General features: G+C 42.6%; 1 protein-coding gene across 3 annotated transcripts in view; it reads left to right on the forward strand.

The window, feature by feature from the left end:
• grid1a (glutamate receptor, ionotropic, delta 1a) overlaps window positions 1–21,600 on the forward strand; it is a 207,576-nt gene that overhangs the window by 106,327 nt on the left and 79,649 nt on the right. For all 3 annotated transcript variants that reach the window (XM_056768187.1, XM_056768189.1, XM_056768188.1), the window contains exon 3: window positions 15,319–15,603. In XM_056768187.1, coding sequence (XP_056624165.1) covers window positions 15,319–15,603 — 285 coding nt within the window. The remainder of the gene's footprint in view (window positions 1–15,318; window positions 15,604–21,600) is intronic.

Consider the following 21,600-nt stretch of genomic DNA (forward strand, 5'->3'; position numbering starts at 1 on the left):
TGAGATGGAGATCCATGGGGAGCATTGAAAGGGCTTTCTTAAATTAGACTGGTACCAAGTGAAAGAGGTCACGTGGTCTTTTAAAATATACCCATTTAGACATATAAGATTCATCAAAGTAGTCATACATATTGTATTAATATTCATATGACTGATCAAAGCACTGGGGATAGACATACTGGTTATATGAGTGTAAGAAAAATTATTTTTGTAGCGTTGTGTCATTAATTATGGTTGTTCAAGACCTTTTATAGACATCTACATAGCGCTTGTGTGATTAAAATGCATGTTATTCTTAAAAACAATTGGCTTGGCAATTTCAGCCTCTTGGATTTTACTAAACCCCTGTTGATAGAGTCCAGACATTCAAAAAATATCTGACAATGCACAAGTTGACTGTTTTCCAAGAGAGAAAGATTCCTGCGTTATGGATGTGAAAATAATAATGCACATTTCTGAGAGGCATACTTTGTAGAGTTTCAGTGAATTAAAATGTAGAAAAACTATAAGGAATATTTAACTATTCTGTTATGGATGTGACAATTCACACAACTGACTATAAAAAAACAATGCTTTTAATACAACTACCAAATTGCTATATAAGAACTTTAAGATGCTTGAAGATATATTTTTATCTTATGGTTGACATTTGCATGGAATTACCCGGCTGTTAAATTTTTTTGGGGGATTCTCTTAAATCGTATCTAAATCTTAACTGAGTTTAACAGACGTGTTAGCGGTTTTTACCCAAGTTAATATTTGATTTTAATCATTTCATAAATTATCACACGCACAAAACAGTGCACAGATGCCGAGTACTGTTGCTTTAAGCCACATCGCCCTCTAAAAAAAAAAACACACATGCTATAAGGGAGAAAGATTCATTAGCCTCAAATGGGGGTACCTGCAGTTAGCCAAGCAAAGTCAAGCCAACGCTCACGTCCTGCCAGACTTTAAATGCGGCCCACATGCTTCTGTGAGCAAACATTAAGCCTCAGTACTAATGGGCATCAGCCCAACCATCACTATTACAAAGTCCATTAAGGCTTTGGATGGTGGAAATAAATAATCGCATCAAAACTTATTCATGTTTTATAAGTTGCACTGAGGGTGAGGTGAGTCACATCTGCCGGGTCAAAAAAAGGAAAAGAGACGCTTTATGTTCGGTCATAATCACATTTACTGTTTCTTAACTGTGCTATCTTTGTGGGTGATGGGGTAAACAAAATCTTGGTGCCCATTTTGGATTTTTTAGGCAAGTAAAGGAGTAAAAAAATGTTTAGGAGTGAAAAATAATTATTTGCCGAAGAAGGAAGCATTTCTGAAGTGAAAGAAATCATCTCTAGCCAATTTTGAGCACTACTGACATAGCTTATTAAAACATTAAATAAAGTAAATATATATATAAAGTTTTAATTTACTTCTTTAAAATTTGATTTGCCGTGCTGAAGTCCCTTTAGATTATATCTACATTTAGAAAGCATATGGCTGTTCTTTGCAGCCAGGATTTTAGGGGAACCTATATTTGTTCGTCTTAATGTAGGGATACATAAGTGACCGTTTATTGGCAAGGACAATGGAGATTATTCACAGCATCCAATTAATGTCTTTCATAGATTCTGGTTTCTGACATGTTTAATTCCATACTGCTTTTAGCCTGCAGCCAAAGTTTACTGGCCTATGATTGTTTATTTTGTTTATGTGTATTTTTCAATGCATTTACTTACATTTTCATAATTAGTGTACATCTTGTTTGCCAACAAAGTTTACATTGACTCAGCAAAGTTTACATTGACTCTTCTTTAAGTGTTATTTCTGACATCATTGACTCACCCCCTTGTCATATCAAACCTGTTTGACTTTCTTTCTTCTGCACAACACAAAAGAAGATATTTTGAAGAATGCCGGTAACCGAACAAAGGCGGTTCCCATTCACTTCTATTACAAAGTGAACGGGTAGCTCCATTGTTTGGTTACCAACATGTTTGTAAAGGCAATGCTTTTCCCTACAAACCATTGTCTCTGGCTGATCCCATTTCTTAATATTTGGACAAACAGGTTGTCTAAGTTTGTGACATTGGTTGAGCCAGAAGTCACAGAGTTTACATTTCTCAGGAAATCTGATTGGCTTAATTATTTATGTTACCTATGGTAATATTATAATCTCTGCACGTTCAAATAGACCACTTCATGTTTGTTTGTTTTATTTTAGAATCTCTTATATGTTATAACATTTCCAATGTTTTTAAATCTCTGTTGGAAGCTTTATTACATGCAAATGAATGAGAAAAATAATGTTGCATGAGTTATCATGATGCACAGATAGACGTCCCCCTGCAGGGAGTTGTTTATTAAACTCTGCCAAATAGTCAGCCAATCATCCAGGCGTGATGATATTATTTTCCCAGAATGTAGTGGATATGGTTTGATATCCTTTATTTTAGATGGTGTCACTTTACACACTATATCACATCGTATTGATTACAGATGAAGGATGAAGTAAACTTGTTTCCGTTCTATATGTTGCCTGTAAATCCATAGAAATATGAAGCGGAAGGAAATCAAGAGGAATAACAAGGCACAGGGTCTCGGGGCACAAAACGGAAGCAGCACATTACGTTCTTTAGTTTGTGTGTCTTAAGGAAAACTCAAAATGAATAATTTCAAATGCAGCCTCCTGCTACCTCCAGGCCTAAATGTCAGATGGCGTGTTTGTCCGGCAGAGTGAGGTTGTTCTGTGGGGATTTCAAGTCCATAACGTCAACTGGAATCAGTCTTATGCAACACTCGTATTTGAGTTGCAGAGAAGGTAGAGAACTTCTGAGCCTTGATGCATTTTGTTTCCATCAACAATCCTCTAAGCACAACTCTGTGTCTCTTTCTTTTCGTTACTCATCTCCCTAACTATACTTTCATGCTGTTACCAGGACTGTCTGGGTCTGCTTCAGGCTTTTGACAATTGGCAATTGAACTGTGCACAATTTTTGTTATGGGTCCATTTTTTGTCAAAGCAAATTATACACATTTGAAGAATAAAATGTATCTGTGGTGGAGTAGGCGGGACGAGACCGTGAGTCGAGGCCGCCGAGTGAGTGAATATGAGCGTCAGCTGTACGCGCACCGGACTCGTATCAAGGAGGAGATTGGGAGCATAAGAGGACGAGCGACCGGACCGTCAACGATTGAGGACCAGGCCTGCATTTGAGTAGTGGTTTGTTTAATTCGCCGGCAGTCGTCCGTGAGTGGCTGCCGGCTGTCTTTTTACTTTGTTGTCATTTTATTAAATGTTTAAATGTTTGCCGGTTCCCGTCTCTTTCCTTTTACAGTTTTTTCCAACTGCTTACACATAAAATCTTTTCATGTCACATGCTTTTTGAAACCTCTCACCCAAAGTGCAAAACTAAACACAAAATCTCCAAAACCACAAGCTATTTCTCAGCCTTTGACTCAGCGTTCATTGCATAAAACACTTTTTTCAAAACATTACACACAATTATTTACCTAAAACACAAAAATCTAACAGGAAGTGACTTGCTTTCCTTTTCCAAACACAACCAGTCAAAATGCTACACTTATTCACCAGGTCACACACACACTCCTCACATGTGGAAACACTAATTGCTTAACTGATCACTATCCAATCACTGCTTTACTGTAGTATTGGCCTATAAATAGATCAAAGGTCAGATTACCTGTTTTGAACAATGCATGCCAACAATGGACAGAGAGCAAGAGGAGTAGGAGGAAGAGGAGGAAGAGGAAGAAGAGGACGAGGGCAAAGAAGAGAAGGAAGGAGAGCCATCTCTGATAAGATTAGGGGAACACTTGTTGATCTTGTGATCAACCACGGTTTGAGCATGAGATAGGCTGGAATGAGACTCCAGCCCAATTTGAGTCGATTTACAGTGGCATCAATAATTCAAACCTTCAGAAATGAGAACAGGTATGAAACTATCTAATGACTATTTTAGCTATACAGTAATGTACAGTAAATACCTATGACTTCATAGTATTGCAAAAACATTTGTAACTCTAAACCATCCATTTATTGCACTGCCTTGAATGAATGAGGTTGGTTATCATGCTGTACTACAGTTTGTACACAATGCTTGTCCCTGATCCAGATCAGGAGCATGCTAGATTTGTGGTTACATGGGACAATGTTAGTTTTCACCGTGCTGTTCTGGTCCAAAACTGGTTTACCACCCATCAGCAATTTGTAGTTTTGTACGTACCCCCAAATTCACCTTTTCTAAATCCCATAGAGGAATTCTTCTCAGCCAGGCGCTGGAAAGTCTATGATCGCCAACCCTATGCCCGCATGGCGCTTCTCCAGGCAATGGAGGATGCATGTGGGGACACAGAGTTTGCCTCTGTCCAAGGTTGGATACGCCATGCTAAGAGATACTTCCCTCGATGTTTGGCAAGAGAAAATGTTTCTAGTGATGTGGACAAAGTATTGTGGCCAGCCCCAGCCCAAAGAAGCGATGAAGCTTAGCTCAACAATGATGGCTGCACCTCCACCAATTTCTGGACTGTCCCCCGGGACCCCACACACACAATTCTGAAGAACATACTTTTGGTTTATATATGTCTTTGATTTTGTTGAATGCTACTGTAATAAACAGTAATGTTTGGCCTAATATATATGTTCTGTATCTAGATTGCATTTGTGTTTACAGTGTACTTGTTTCCCCTCAGCAGATAACTTTCACTGTAGAACATGTAGATATGAGCACATGAAAGACAAAAGAGCTTTAAATTTAGAACAACAGTGTTTACTTGGTATATCGAAACATTCACTTTTATGAAAGAAGTATTTGCCATTTGTTGCAAATGCTTCATCCTGACATGTGTTTATGGAATTTTGAATGCAGTGTTAAATTTTGAAGGAGATATGAGGCATTTTGCATTTTGTGTGTGCAGTTTTGGGAATTGTGTGTAGAGTTTTGAGAAAAGGTGACATAGTTTTGAAAACGTGTGTAAGTAGTTGGAAAAAACTGTATTGAACCTTATTACAGTATCCTTAATTCCTAAGCAGCTTACCTGCAATATTATAACATTTTTAAAAACAATACCTCAAAATTGCTTATAAATTCATATTCGTTTCACATGACATCACATTTTCCTGCTTTCAGTATTGAGGATTTTTGTGTGTGGCTGTCGTAGTTAACACAATGCCTCGCATTAATACTGGATGTATCTAGGTCTATTAAACAGTCAAGTAGTAGATCAGCGCTGAGGTTTTTGCTCACCAGAGTTGTGGTACCAGGAGACAGTAGCTAGAATACAATATGACATTGTTTGTTTATCCATCCCATCATCATTATGGAAAACCTAATACAATGTATAAACAAACATTTGTACCAAATGCAGTAAGTCAATCAGGTAGCACAGTATTGTCCAAAACTATTGTAGGCCACTGAGCAACACAGTATGTCCACTAACTGTACTGTGAACATAGTTGTATACTTACTTGCACATACTCGTAACGTAGGTCTTTGTGACGCGCGGAGTTGCGCTCAAAGGGAACCCTATAGACCTGTTTCATCTGCATCTTTTGGCGCCGGAGAACTCGGTCTATTGTGGCCAAGCTGACATCATCAATGCTCTCAAAGTTGACATTATCGGCAATGACTTTTTCTCTGATCTCCCGGAGTCTGATGAGGTTGTTCTCACGAACCATATCCACAATGAGGGTTTCTTGTGCCGCTGTAAATATGGCAACCTCCCACCTCTATGTGGCATTCTTTCAACTTTAAAGAAAGAAACATGTGTTGTCAATTGACATGTTTTACAATACAGTAACAACTCATTTAAAACCAATAGACTGCTTTCACAGGCTTGTATAATTGTATTGTGACAAAGAAAGCAAAAGAGTACAATACCTGTTGTGTTGTCTGAATGCCCTCATAATGGTGGCCACGGTGAACTTACTCAGTTTTGGATGGACTCTTAGTCCTGCTTCAGCCATTGTCATGCCATGGACAATGACAAGGTCAATGACTGTTGCTCGCATCTCGTCCGTAATGATGGTGCGAGGTTGTCTTGCTCTCCCTCCTGGACCTTCTCCTCTCCCTTGTTGGCCTCCTTCTCTCCCTTGTTGGCCTCCTCCTCTCCCTTGTTGGCCTCCTCCTCTCCCTTGTTGGCCTGCTCCTCTTCTTCCATGGCCAGCTCTTCTCCCTCCTCTGACTCGAATTCCTCTTCCCCTGACTCTGCCTTGATCCATTGTGTTTGTTTGGAATCTTCGACAAACTGTGCACTCTGAACTTGGTTTTATACATGTGGTCACAGCATTAGCAACAAGTGTCTTCAATTTTGAGGCGTTGTGTGTAATGAATGACGCCAGGTGTGTTCATTGTTTTCAAATATTGCTGACTGTGGCAAGCATTTTGCATCACATGAGCTTTCATTTGAGAATACGAGCAAAGTGCAACTTGTGTTTTAGCAAGGAAAAATGTGTTAAGATTTATGAGAACGGAGGATTGTGTTTTGTGAATTGTGTCTTCATGTGAAATGTGTTTATGATATTGGAAAATGATGGCGAGATTTAGTAACTGTGTTTAGACAACTGGTCATTTGGTTTAGAGGATTGCCTTTTATGTTTTAGCATTTGAGAAAAACTGTAATAAGATGTTTTACACTTTTTTGTAAATGTCTGTGGCCAATTCAAAATCACTAGTGGTAGTCTTTTGAACACAGTGTGATTTTCTCGCTGAAAAGATGTCTTGCTGATCACAGGCTTCTGCTGAAGGGGTTTTAAGAATGTTTAAAACAGGGCCAGAACGAGAGGAACATTGAGATACACGAATGAAAGCTTTTAATCCTTTTAAAAAAAGATTACAGAAAAAAGATGGTGATAACACATACTTAAAATCAAATTAATTGTCTTGTTATTTACTGTAACCGTGTTGTTCCAAACTCATATGCAGTTATTTCGACTTTGAACACTGATCTGATGAACCTTGAAGCAGTTATTTTTCATATCATGACAGTTCATAGTGACCAAGTCTGTTAAGCTCCAGCAGAAGCTATTCAGTGGCCCCAATTGTAGTTTTTTAAATTGTGTCTTTCAACACATCATGTTAGATTACATCAGTGACATCATCAAACACAGACTCGATGTCTTCTAACCAAATGTCATTGATATCAAACCTGCCATGTGTGATTCATTCTAATTTCTAGTATTCCACTAGGAAATAAATAAACGTAGGTTTGGAACAGCATGAGCGTGAGTAAATAATGATGGAATTTGCATTTTGAGTGAGCTATTGTCTACTGTCACAATGGAAGACGGGTCTCTATCACAGCACTCAGTGACATTACACCTCATATCGTCCTGTGATAGGATTGGAGCTTTTGAAAGTTAATGTCACACCAGAGATGAATGAGATAGGGAATGACATGCATTTAAAAGAGATACGGACAGCGAGAATCCTCTTGACATCTCAAGAGCAAACCTGATCATGTCACAGTGGTATTTTGGGTAGATGCTTTAAGCATTTGGCGCTGCCGCTCGAGAATTTGGATGCCAACTGTTACAATTTTTTAAGGGTGGAAATAAAATTTTGTATAATAGGACAAATAAAAATAAGTTTTGCAAAGAGTCTAAAATCACTATATATATATTGTTGTTTTATCATATCCATATGATATCAATATCCTATCATATCATATCATATCATATCATATCATATCATATCATATATTTATATTTTAAATATTAACTCTCTGCATCAGGTCATAAGTCACTTTTCTTTCTTCACACTGGACATATTAGCTTTTATAGTTCTATGCATTATTACTTTTATTGTGTGTATGTTTGAAGCGTGTGAAGATTGTGTATGTCTCCAGACAGTAGTTATTGATGTCTCTTCACTACTTGTAATGTCACTGTCTTCTGCCATCGATTAGAGAGATGGCATTGCTAATCTTTGTTCTAACACCGATGTGTTTACACAAGCCTTTAGTGACTTGAAATCAAACAAAACAGGATTTATCTTTTGCTCTTTTCTTCTATGGGTCTTCGGTCTGATTGAGACATTTATCGATCATACAAAAACTTCTCATTATCTTCTGTTCTTTTCACACACAGCCATCTTTTCTCATTGCCGCTGCATCATTTCTGCCTTTTGTGATTGTTGTTTTCTCTATCCCTCCCCTTATCATGTTTTTATGTCTAGGTCTCTGTTCGCTTTATTTATGTTCACATGACTTTATTCAGTAAAACTGTCATTAGATCATGATTGTGATCATAACACTGTAGAGTTACGTTACATTTCATTATATTTCTGTGATGGTTAATCCACTATCATGTGCTCGGATAGTTCTTAATTCTCAACTATCATTATTGTTGTTATCCATGAATTTTCAATTAAGGAATAAATATTGTCAAGTACTTAATCATTTTTTATTCAGAATATTCACAAGTCAGTTGAGTTTATTGAGATCTTTTTTTATTAATGAACAAAGGTTTCATTAAACATCTTTCTTTTGAGAGATGTTTCCTTCCATTCACAGCTTTAAGGTATTGTATGAGCCTTATTGTCGTTGTTTAATAGCTACAGTAAATGAATACAAAATAAATTGATATAATAAACCAGATAAAGTTTTATTCTCCCAACATGCTTTATAAATAGATTCCTAATGAACTTAATCTTTAGAGAGAATCTGTGGATTTATCACATGATTCTGAGACAGAAATTATTAAATATGGTTAGAATTTCGAATCGGTTGTGGTTTTAACATGAAATCAAAACAAATATGAAGTTTTGAAGAGGTTTTTACCGGGAGTTTGCTCAGCTGATCCGTCTACAGGAGTCAGAACTGTCCCGTCACCACAAAATCTGCCAGACGACCAATAAAAAAATCCAGCTGTGCTGGCCTATCAATGAAAATTTACAACGTAAATAACCCACAATGTGGCGATTTAAAAAACAGACACGCAAACTCCAAACAAACAAGTGAGGTCAGTCAACAAGGTTCTGTAGTTTTCACTTCAAACAACAAATCGAAATTCTGTCACCATTTATTCACTCTTAATTCTTTCACTTTCTTTCTTCCGTCTAACTTCAATTGTAGGAATTTGTGTTCATACAATAAAGGTTGATGTGTAACAATATTGTTCGGTTACCAACATTTTTCAAAAGTCCTGTTGGTTTGGGACAACATGATGGTGAGATGACAGAAGAATTTTAATTTTGGTTGATCTATCCCTTTCGATGCAGACCCCATCTTAGTAGTTTTACAAGGACGGTCAATGTTGCGCTGCTGAAACACTTTTGCACTTTGTTCTGGTGGGACGCTGTAGCATCATTGATTGCTGGAGAGAAAAACTCAAGTGGAAGATGTTAGGTAGTTGTCCTGTTACTTCCACTGTGAGGTGTATTGGGAGTTTTTCGAAGATTCCTGTCGAAAAAAAGCGTCTCGCTTAAGTGCCTCCTTCAATTCTTCAGTTCCTCAGAAAAAGCTTCAGTTCATTCAGCTGAAATATCGAGGCGTTTTTCTTCCAGCCTTTCTCTTTGAAAATGTGCTTCTTTAGAAAAAGTAAACTTTTTGAACTGTAATTAGTTTAAAAAGCGTCATTTTTCATTAATAGAATTGCGATCCAGACGGTACATCTATTTACCGGAAAAAGAAAACAGACAGATATCGGGCAGAGGCAAAACGTCAATAACTCATTTTTAATGTAACACGTCTGGGACAAGAACCTCATATTTTTCAAGGCTGCTTCACAGCCTGTTGTAATTCAGAGCATCAAACCTTAAATAGCTTTTCTACGCATAATTGCAGGTGCTGTGCATTACCTATTAATGAAGGACACAGGACGGGCCGGGCCAAATGAATAACTCACACTGACAAAGTCAGGAAGGACTTAGTGCCGGGCTGTCTGCTTGAGGGAGGCTCTCATTCCAGCCTGTACTGCATGTCCTTTGTTGGCGCTGGGTTGTAGCAAGTATAAGAAAGGGGTTGCTGTAAAAATGTGTTTGCTGTGCAAAGCTTTTACATCCCTCCCCCTTCTCATCCCCCTTCTTCATCCTCTTTCGAACAGAGAACAAGGTGCTTCTTTTCATCCCTTGAGGTAAATGGGACCTCAAGTCGTAAATTAACTTGTTTCATAACCTCTAGCCAACCTACAGGGAAAACATAATAATATGAATAACTGAAACTTTTATGAACATCATAGGTTTGAACAAATTCGAGCACCCGTCTATTCACAAATGACAAGAATAATCTATTTTTTTAATTCTGCTGTAATTTGAAGCTGTTGTTTGGGTGCTGATAATGGATCAGTCTTTATTGTTCAGAATTATATTGCTTACACACTGTAACAAAAGATAAATGGAGGTGAATGTTCTTTCAAATTATCACAAAAACAATAAAGAAAGAGCACATCCGGTGCTTGACCTTATCCTTTTTGTCCTTACAAATGAGCGACACATGAGACATGATGCTGACATTGGAACGTTTCTATATATGTCCCTGTTTTATTGTCCCAAAATCTTAAGAGTCAGCATTTGAGGGCATTACAGTAATTGCTCAAAGCTGACGCTGTTAAAAAAAAATAGGCATCCTACATGATCTGTGCTGTATCAAACCTTATTTAGTCAGGTTCTAAAGGGCAGTTTTGTGCATCTTTTGCGGTAAAGGGCGATCCCATAATGATCGCATAAATGGAAAGAAAAATCATTTAAGAAATCAGGATTGTAAGTGTTGAATAATCATATTCCATTTGTTGCGATACACGTGTGTATGTTACATGTATACAATAAATCTTAAACCACCTTCTAGGAATTAGATCTTTCTGTAACGTGTCTTTAAGGTCACTTGTTTGTTTCACGATTGTACGGCCGTTTGATTAATCTGAAAAACGAATAAGGGCCTAGTTTTAATGCCCCCATTTGAATTGACACGTCAAAAAGGATTTATCTACTGAGCAAGTTAGCGAAAACATTTCGAAAATGATTTTTGATTCTTTGAATGGCATTCAGACACACATAATGATTCAAATCCTAAACCCTGCTCATTTCGCAACAGAAATAGTTTATTTTGGAACCGATAGAATGCTAATTATAGGCTTTTGCGTAAACAGATGAGGGATAATTTTTCTTTCAGGGCACTGAAAGAGTTTGACGATGCCAATTCCAGCAGGATTATGGGATTTTGTAGGGGTTGATGTTTTTGGTCTGGTAATCTTTTAAGCTCCGGTGGTCATGCCATCTTCCGCACATGCAAACACACACATTCACATCCTCACACACTGGGTTGTCATTCTCTTTTTCAAACTCTTGAACTGCAAATATAGACTTTTGAACAGACAAAGTTGCCTTATCGGCAAACAGCACCCTGCTGTCCAGGACATCTTCTCTGTTTCCTGAAAGACCAATAAAAACATCTGTCTGCCTGTGTGAAATCATCCTGACACCACCATTTATGTCATTTCTGTAAAGGGAATTAAACATCGTTCGTCTGCTTATCTTGCCCTCTCTATTGCCATATGGTGAACGTTTTGGCGCGGGGGATTCTGGAAACAATGACAGAACGACTCTGAGGATTATGATCTGTGGATTATTTAATTTAGCTGGTTTTGTGCAATCCCTAATTGTGAATTATTCCTGCCGCCCGATTCCAGCTCTCTTATCTGCCTTGTCGTTTCAAAATAAAGCAGAGATACGTTTCTTAATCCTGTCAGGTGATAAAGGTCTCTAATCTGCATGGCAGAGACATTTTAAATGCATTCTATCAAGGCTGAAGAGACAAACAATCGTCAAATCCCAGAATCAGATTAAAGGGAAAGAATGCTGCAGTTTAACCTCAGTGTAAACCATTGTTCTATAATTGAATATTAGTCCATAATACAGCATAATCTGCATTAAAAATACACACAGTTTGTGGAGAGAGAGAGAGAGAGGTAACCACTTTATTCCATAAAGTTCTAATCTGATTCTAGTCAAACTTTAGTGAAGGTGGCACAAACGGGCATCGGAGAGGGAACAGAGTAAACAGACCTTGGTGATGGGGGCCCAGGAGTGAACGGATGGAGGTGGACCCTGTAGGGGAAACTCTATTGCTAATAGATGGAGATGGATCCCAGAAACCTCAGCGGCAACCCTTTGGCAAAAAAAAGAAATATTTCCCTTTTCTAAGTTTTTTAGTTGTCATCACTAGGAAGTTTCTGAATCTATCGATGTAGCATTCATGGACCAGCGAACAGAAACAGCCTGAGAATTTCCACCTCAGATGCTTTAATGGCCTTTCTCACATGGCCCAGGTTTGCTGTCCTGTGTTTTACTGTGCTCTGCAGCCTTGCACGTTTATCTCGCTCTAAAGAAGTTTGTGGATGTTGTCAGATTGATTGATGGGGTTGCTGCTGTGTTTCTGCATTGTCTTTCAACTCATTCTTGACAATGTTACATAGGAGGCAAAAGTATTCTGTTCCTCCACCTGCAATACAGTGCTTTTCTTCCTTAACCTTATCACTACCCGTATCTTGGATCTCTCTCTCTCTCTCTCTCTCTCTCTCTCTCTCTGTCTCTCCCTCTGTGATGTGTATCACCAGATCAGCTCTTTTAAATATCCTTCATGTATTTCACACCTGTATTCTTCCATAGCTCCATTATATTCACAGATCATTTAAGGATAAAAAAGCTCTATTTGCATAGTTATTGACAGATAAGAAAGCTTGACAACCACACGGACAAGTTTATCTGTCCGATCAGAATCATATTACTTTCTTTGAAACATTATATTGTGTATTTGCGTTGCATTTAAGATTTTACGAACGCGTTTTATATTGTTGAAATCACCTGATTTTCATAAAAATCGAATATAAGATCGTAAAATACTACAGGCTATTATGAGAGTCGATTATGCGTTTAAGGGCATTTTGTACCTCATCAAATTATAGCTGGATGGGTTCAGTGGAATAACAATCTGAATTGGGTTTGTTCAGATGTTTAATGAGGAATCTCTCTGGTGACCCAAAGCAAGTTTCTTGGTGAAAAGTATTTCGTTTATTTGCTGTAAAAATCTTTGTGTGTCTTCTTATTTGATAGGAATTTATAATCCATTGATCTTACTGTTCTTTAAAACAGTTGCGCACATTCAATCTGAATCCAGGCTTTGCTGAAATTGAATGAGCACAGGGACTCTATGGGGGCAGATGGACAAACGGCTATTGTGTGCAATTTACTGCGTTATTATTTTTCACTTGGAATATTATTAAGACTCCATTAGCTGCTCTCTATACTATGAGCTTGGTGCATTTTAAATGCTGTTTTGGTTTTATTAATAATACATTATCTAGCTCTTGCAGTAAAAATGTTTCTGCTGCACAGAAAAAATAAGCACTGTCCCTCTTTTTTGGATCTATGCTAAAATATTTATTACAATGCAAATTAAAACTAAATGCTCTAAATAATTAGAATTTGTATAAAGATCAAAAAGATAAAATTAATATATATGAAAAATGAATTTCATTTTTTTTACACATGTGACCCTGGACATCAAAACCAGTCTTTTGTGGGAATTTAAATATATTTAAAAGCTAAATAAATAAGCTTTGCATTGATATATGGTTTGTTAGGATTTGACGGTATATAACTTTAAAACTCTGGAATCTCGGGGTGCAAAAAATTCTAAATTTAAAAGTTGCTTTAAAGTTGTCCAAATTAAGTCCTTAACATAGCTTATTACTCACAAAAATTAAGTTTTTATATAATTATTGTAGTAAATTTATAAAATATCTTCATGGAACATGATCTTTACTTAATATCCTAATTATGTTTATACTGTAACTGTATATCTGCATCTACTCATGTATTGCACCGTACCTTTAATAACCACATTAACTCATCTACTGCACTGTAACTTTAGTAGCTAATGTCTGTAACTAATGCACACTCAAGTCATTTGCACTATTGTATAGTCTTTATTGTTATCTGTTCATAACCTCCTGTACATTAATGTTCACAGTATATAGCCTTCTGTATATATTGTTCATAGAACATACCGATTGTCATATTTTTATAGTACATGCCCATCGTAAATTATTTTCCTAATATCGTATTCTGTATTTATTCACACTGTATATCTGCACTTGCTAATTGCACTTCTGGTTAGACCTAAACTACATTTCGTTACACTATACTTGTATATGTGTAATGACAATAAAGTTGAATCTAATCTAATCTAATCTAATCTAATCTAATCTAATGTTTGGCATGAAAGAAAAATCGATAATTTTGACCCATACAATAAATTGTTGGCTTTTGCCACAAATATTCCTGTGCTGCTTAAGACTGGTTTTGTGATCCAGGGTCACATATATTATACGCATGATGCGTTTAGATTGTGAGAGTTGTAATACCGAAGCAGTCTTACGCTGGGGTAGGAGATGTTCCTGCATAAAAAGCTACTAATATTAATGCAATTTTTCTATGCCACAATGTCCTTTTTATACAGATATTAATTGTCAAGTATGCGGCTTGGAACAGCCTTGGATTTGAAATTCACTTTTGAAACTCAGGGTTACTTTATGTATTATAGAGTATGTTTTTCAATCTGCAGCTTCGAGGTGGCAACATCTATGTCTTACCTTATAAATTATTCATGGCCACTTTAACAAGATTTCTTTGAGAAATCTACCAGCTATGTTAAACAAAGGCGATAAATTACCAGCATATTGTAAGAAAATCACAGTTGTCCTCTAAAATCTGGATGTGTTTTGCCATCTGTTTTTTATTGTATTACCCTAAGACTTTCTGTATCAATTACTGCTGGATAACTAAAATTGAGCATTTGTTTCATAAGGATCCATATAGATTGTACACCCAAATTCAAAAATGTTAGTCATATACAGTATACCTTTATATTATACTTATATTATATATTTTAAATTCAGTATTCATTGTAATTATATGGAAGATCAACCAATATATTTTTTTATCCAAAATTCTTTCCTTTAAAGTGAAAGTTCATCCAATGTTTTTGTCATCATTTACTGACCCCCCGTCATTTCAAAGCTTTGTGACTTCCTTTCTTAGGCAGAACACAAAAGAAGATATTTTGAAGAAAGTTTGTGACCGAACAGCACTGGCCCCCATTTACTTCTTTTGTCAAAGTCAATGGGTGCCATTTCACCACATTCATCAAAATATCTGCTTTTGTGTTCTGCAGAAGAAAGTCATAAAGCTTTGAAATGATGACAGAATTTTCATTTTTGTGCCATGACTTTAAGTGATACCTATGAGTTCCGTCTACTATAATTGTCTAACTGCATTTTCTCCGTTTCTTTCTTCTTTGTGTCAATTTCTCCAGCATGTGAGCTCATGAATCAAGGGATCCTAGCGCTGGTGTCGTCTACAGGCTGCGCGGCAGCCAACGCGCTGCAGTCTCTCACGGATGCCATGCACATTCCTCACCTGTTCATCCAGAGGAACGGAGACGGAACGCCGCGCGCCGAGTGTCAGCTCAATCCCAGCCCTGACGAAGAGCGCTACACTCTGGCCGCGCGCCCTCCCGTGCGTCTAAATGACGTGATGATCACACTCATCTCTGAGCTGCGCTGGCACAAGTTTATCATCTTCTATGACAGCGAGTACGGTGAGTGGCACAGAGGTGCCGTGAACGAATGCAGACTCGCTGGGTGTGTTTTATTTCAAAGGAATCACATCACGTTTTCCTTGATCCTTAGAGATAAAAGAGTTTGATGTACTTTGAAAGCATACTGCAACTTCCTCCCAGATCCAAAACATTCAATCCATTTATTGAATCTAAGCTTCAGAATAGCTTTCAACATGCGTGTCTGAATATTCCTTGCTAAGGATTTAAACTTTAGAAACACGAAGCTGAAGTTTATTGTTATTATTAAATATTATTATTATTATGTGAAGGGAGTATTTTTCATACTGTATGTATGCCAGCAACAAATGAGACTTTTAGGTCAGAAATAGCTTGTGAAAGGGTTGTGATAAAGTTCAACAGGATTGACAGCATTCAGAAAGTGAATATCCAGAAAATAATACAAAACAAAACAGCACTGACTGAACTGACACAACGTCTTGGTTACGTATGTAACCTCAGTTCCCTGATGGAGGGAACGAGACGTTGTGTCGAGAACGACAGATGGGGTTCGCCCTTGAGAACCAATCAACTCTGACTACTATAGAAAAGGCCAATGAAATTTGGCGAATGCAATTTGCATGCCGGGCTCCGCCCCCGGAAATCCGGTATAAAAGGAGGCCGGCGTGCAGCATTCACTTACCTTTGTTCTGAAGAGCCTGAGACCTCTCAAACTGCAGCAGAATACGATACGTGTTCGTGGCATAAGGGACACAACGTCTCGTTCCCTCCATCAGGGAACTGAGGTTACATACGTAACCAAGACGTTCCCTTTCTGTCGGTCTCTCGACGTTGTGTCGAGAACGACAGATGGGGTTGCCTATGGAAAACGCCACAACGCTGTATCGCGTCACAATCTCTAGCGAAGCGACGGTAACAAGCCTGGGCGTGTCATCTCGAAGCTTTCGTGAGACTGTAACCTTCCAGTGTGGTGGTCGGGGGGTTCCAGAGCTTTCTTGGAGAAAGATGGGTACAGCCCTGACCGGTAACTTTCACGGACGGGGCCTTAGCTCTCTATAGGCGAGAGGCCGTCCAGATCAGTTTACACCGGGTAAGCGCGACTCTTAATCAGAGAAGCGCTACAGAGGCCACCTCCTACCCGTGGGGAGGAATATGGTGGATATAGGTATGGTCTCGTCCTTGGAGGAGAACGCATGGAACGTGCGGACTGAGTAGTTAACCGCGAGGTGGAGGCCCACCTGGGGAAGCTCATGGGTTACCAGGAGTGGGAACCATTCTCATGAGGATACATCAGACGGAACAGCCCACGGAGGGGGTGTTACAGACGTCCGGTAGCACTAGGTCCGGTTAGAGCTATCTGTGATAGCTCACATGGTATCCCGGCCTAAGGGGAAAGGCTGCTCTGCCCAGCCAGCCCCCAGGGGGTGCTTGTTTGGTGATGGATGGAATGCCTATTCTTAACCAGTGTCTGGGTAAGAAGGGAGGCTGGTGAGGTACCAGTTTCTTAGCGATGTGTTCGGGTAAGAAGAAAAGGTAAATAGCACACTGACCCAACCTGTTAGAGGGTGGAAAGGTGCTTTCGCAGGCATACGCCCCCCCGGATGCCAGTCCTACATGTCGCCACGCAGGACGTGGGCTGACACCGGGTTTACGCGAAGGTTGTTAACCCTTGCGAAGGTGTTTGGGCATAGCCCAACCCGCAGCTCTACAGATGTCTGCTAGAGAGGCGCTTCTGCCAGTGTCCAGGAGGTGGCTAAACTCCGTGTGGAGTGAGCCCTCACTGCCAATGGGCATGGGAGATTCTGAGATCGGAATGCCGTCGTAACGGCGTCCACGACCCAGTGCGCCAGCCTCTGTTTGGAGACAGCCTTCCCCTTCTGCTGTCCTCCAACAGACACGGAGCTGGTCAGAGCTTCAGAGCTCTGCGTGCGGTCCAGTACGTACTGGACACAACACTAATCGGGTTGGGTCTTCCTCCCCTATGGGGAGCGCCTGCAAGTTCACCACTTGGCCCCGGAGGGAGTAGTGGGAACTTCTTGGGCACGCATCCGGGCCTGGGTCTCAAGATAACGTGAGAGTTTCCAGGGCCGAGTTTAAGGCAATCCAGGGACACGGAGGATGCTCGGTGGTCCCCTACCCTCTTGAAGGAAGTGAGCGCCGTCAGGAGGGCCGTCTTACTCTATGAGGAAGATCGGAACCTCCGAGGGGCTCTTTGGGGGGCCCTGAGGCTCCCCAGGACCACTTAGGGTCCCAAGAGGGTATGGAGCGGAGATGAGGCGGATTCCGCCCTCTCGCTGCTTAGGAACCTGGTGACCAGGTCGTGTTGCCCTAGAAACTTTCCACCGACTGAGTCGTGATGAGTGGCAATAGCGACTACATACACTTTCAGTGTGGAAGGGAGATGTTAGTCTCCAGTCTCGTGAGGAGGGGAACACAATCCTGATCAAGCACCTCAGTGGGTCTTTCTCGTTGAGAAAGACACCAGGACGAGAAGAGGCACCGTCTAGAGGCGTGTAACCGCCTAGTAGATGGGGCCCTAGCCTGGGTGATGGTCTCAGCCGTATAGGGGGAGTAGCCATCTTAGGATCTTCTCGTCCCGTCTAGAGACCAGACATGGGTGTTCCAGAGGTCTGATCTGGGATGCCAGAACGTGTCCTTCCCCTGAGAGAGCAGGTCCTCTGTCAGGGGAATGGTTCAGGGGGAGTCGCTATCCAGAGCATCGGCTCTGAGGCCAAGTGCGGTTAGACCGGTGTGGTGTAACCAATAACACTTGGTGCTCCTGCTCCCTGACCTTGCACAGAGTCTGTACAAGAAGGCTCCTGGGGGGGGAAGGTGTGCTTCCGCCCATCCCGCGGCCAGCTGTGCGCAAGGATATCCGTGCCGAGGGCAGGGACTATCAAGCGGGCAAATGGTGGTGTTACGGGAGGTGAACAGGTTTTACCTGGGCCTACCCGAACAGCCTCCAAATGAGCTGGACTGCACGGGGGTGGAGTCGCCACTCTCCACGAGGCATAAACTGGCGAGAAAGCACGTCGGCTGTCTAGTTCAGTTTGCCCGGGGTGTGTGGCCTGCAGGGAACGAGTCACCTGTTGACTCCACCGGAGGAGGCGTCGAGCAAGTTGTGTTTAGCTGCTGTGTGCGAACGCCACCCTGACGATCTGTATTCGCTACAGCTATAGTGCTGTCCTCGGAACAGCACGTGTATGTCTCGCACGAGAGGCCGTAGCCTGCTCAGTGCAAGTAGCATAGCCCACAACTCTTGGCAATTGATATGCCAGCGCAGGCGGGGGTTCGTCCAACACCCCACCTGCGTGCCCGTTGCACACTACACCGCACCCCTGCAGGGAGACTTCAGTCGTCACCACGACCTGCCTCATAACCTGCTCAGAGGGACCTGAGTCCGTCGAAAAAGTCATAAAGACTAGGGGTTATGGTGCGTCGGCAGCAGGGCGGCATCACCATGCGCCTGCTGCCGGTGTGCCACGCTCTCCTCGGAACTCGACTCTGAAACCAGTGTTGGAGCGGTGTCATGTGCATCAACTCGAGGGGTATTAGCCCGCGAGGACGCCATGTGTCCCAGGAGCCTCTGAATTGTTTCAGGGGGACCGCTGTCTGCCTAAAATGTTCATTTCAGACAGTTCAACACTGGTTGGGCACAACTGCGGACAGGTGTGCCGACATGGTGACAGAGTTGAGTTCCATACCGAGAAAGAGGACGCTCTGCACTGGGGAGAGCTTGCCCCTCTCTTGGTTGACCTGGAGTCCCAATCGACCTAGGTGCCGGAGCACCAGGTCCCTTTGTGTACATAACAGATCTCGCGAGTGTGCCAAGATAGGCCAGTCGCTGAGATAGTTTAGTACCCGCTCGCCTTCCTCCTCTCAGGGAGAAAGGGCGGTCAGGGACAGACCGAAAGGGAGGACTCTGTACTGATATGCCCGCCTCTCGCACGCGAACCGTGGGAACGGCCGGTGTCGAGGAGGATCGAGACATGAAAGTAAGCGTCCTTCAGGTCGATTGCCACGAACCAATCCTGACACCTCATAGATGTCAGGACGCGCCTCTGTGTGAGCACCCTGAATGGCAGCTTGTGAAGGTGCTCTGTTCAGGGTACGCAGCCTTTGGGGGCAACCCGCCGTCTTTCTTGGGAACGATGAAGTGCGGGTGGTGACCCACTGAACATCTTGGTTTTGAGGGACGAACTCGATGCCTGTTTTGCCAGAAGGGTGGTGACCTCTACCCGAAGTACGGAGGCGTCCCTGCCTCTGACAGAGGGAGAGATGATGCCCCGAAACTTGGGTGAGTCTCTGGCGAACTGGATCGAGTAACCAAGACGGACCGCCCTCATTAGCCAGCGAGACAGTGTGGGCAGCTCTCGAGCTCCCAGGGACTGTGACAGGGTGACCAAGGGGACGGTCTGCTTCATCATTCCCACGGGGGGTGGTTCGTCGGCTGGCGGAGCTAACCATGTCGCGGGGAGTCCCCGGAGGGAAGGTTTTTGCTCCGCCTGCTTACCTGCCTGGCGGGACAACGGCACGCACTGTCGGTTTGAGAGTGGTGACGGCTGTCGTATGTGTACGACCTCACGCCTCGCCAGGGTGTGAGGTCGGTTCGCCGAGCACAGTCCAGTGGAGTGTGCGATCGGCTGCAAGTAAACCCGGGGAGAACAGAAAACTCAGTGAGTAAGTGGGCGCCAAGCCCTAACAAGGGCCCGGCTTTGGTGACGAGGCAGGAGTCGTCCCGTACCGACCGATCAGAGCCGTGGCTGTGAAGGTTCGGGCCCGATGTTGTTCTCCCTGGGGTCTTCCCGTCAGTGTCCCTTCTCGCGAGGAGGTTGCTGACGGGGTGTAGGTTTCCCCCTCGACCTCTGCTTCCGGGGTGCCGCCTGTGGGGGCACAGGAACCGGAGCCGATGCCGAAAGGGTCCTGGGTTGCAGGGAAGCAGACGTCACGTGAGATCTCGGAGGCCTGTAGGCGGCCGAGTCGCGGCGTGAAAAAAATGTGGTTAATTGCCACTGTCTGCTTCGCCGTCAAAAAACTGCTGAGCGCAGTCCTCGACGGTGTTACCAACAACCCACCCTGCGAGATGAGTGCATCAAGAAAGCGGACTTCCTTGCTGTCACTCTTCTGCACAAGGTATAGCCGGGGGTGTCTCTCCTGGACCACTACCGTGGACATCGTCCGACCCAGGGCCCGTGCCGCCGCCTTAGTCGCCCGTAGAGCGCTGTCAGCGGTGGCACGGAGATCCTGCATTATACCCGGGTCGGCCTTACCCTCGTGGAGCCCTCTCAACGCCCTGGCCTGGCGGACCTGCAGGATGGCCAAGGCATAGAGAGAGGAGGCAGCCTGGCCCGCAACATCGCAAGCTTTCGACACCAGTGATGCCGAAGTCTTACGTGCTTTGGACGGTAGGAGTGGTCGATCCCCCCCCAGGTGGTAGCCGTCCGCGGCACAGGTGCACCGCAGGCGGACGTTCCACCCGGGGGATCTCGACGCAGTCCTTGGCTGCCTCACCATCGAGGGAAGTAAGGGAGCCGGAGCTGGTTTCACTGGAACGGTCCGTGAGTGGAGCGTTCCAAGTTTTACACAGCTCCTCATGCACCTCCGGGAAAAACATGGCACCCGGGGTGGGCGCGGTTTGCACCGCGCACCGACCTCGGGAACCACGCATCCCCGGGTTAGCACGGATGACATCACTTCTGCTTCCTCCTGAACTCGACCGCTGGGGGTGGAGTTTGGATTCGGCAGAGTCGGATGCCAGTCTCCCTCCGATGCTGCGAGCGACATCTCATCTACGTCACACATCGTTTCCGAGTGTGTGCGTGAGGATCCGGACGGTATGCCACCGCCGGTTGGGGAACGTTCAGAAGAGCGAATCGGGGTGCGATCGGCCCGTGAGCACTTGGCTGGCGGGTTTACGTTCGCAGAGTTCCCCGTATCACTAACGCTGCTAACGTGGGTGGTCATCGGGGCCGTAGCCACAGATGTCACAGCCCGGGTAGCAGACGAAATGGTGGCTGG

Source organism: Triplophysa dalaica, chromosome 15 (genome assembly GCF_015846415.1).
Source record: "Triplophysa dalaica isolate WHDGS20190420 chromosome 15, ASM1584641v1, whole genome shotgun sequence".
Classification (NCBI taxonomy): Eukaryota; Metazoa; Chordata; class Actinopteri; order Cypriniformes; family Nemacheilidae; genus Triplophysa; species Triplophysa dalaica.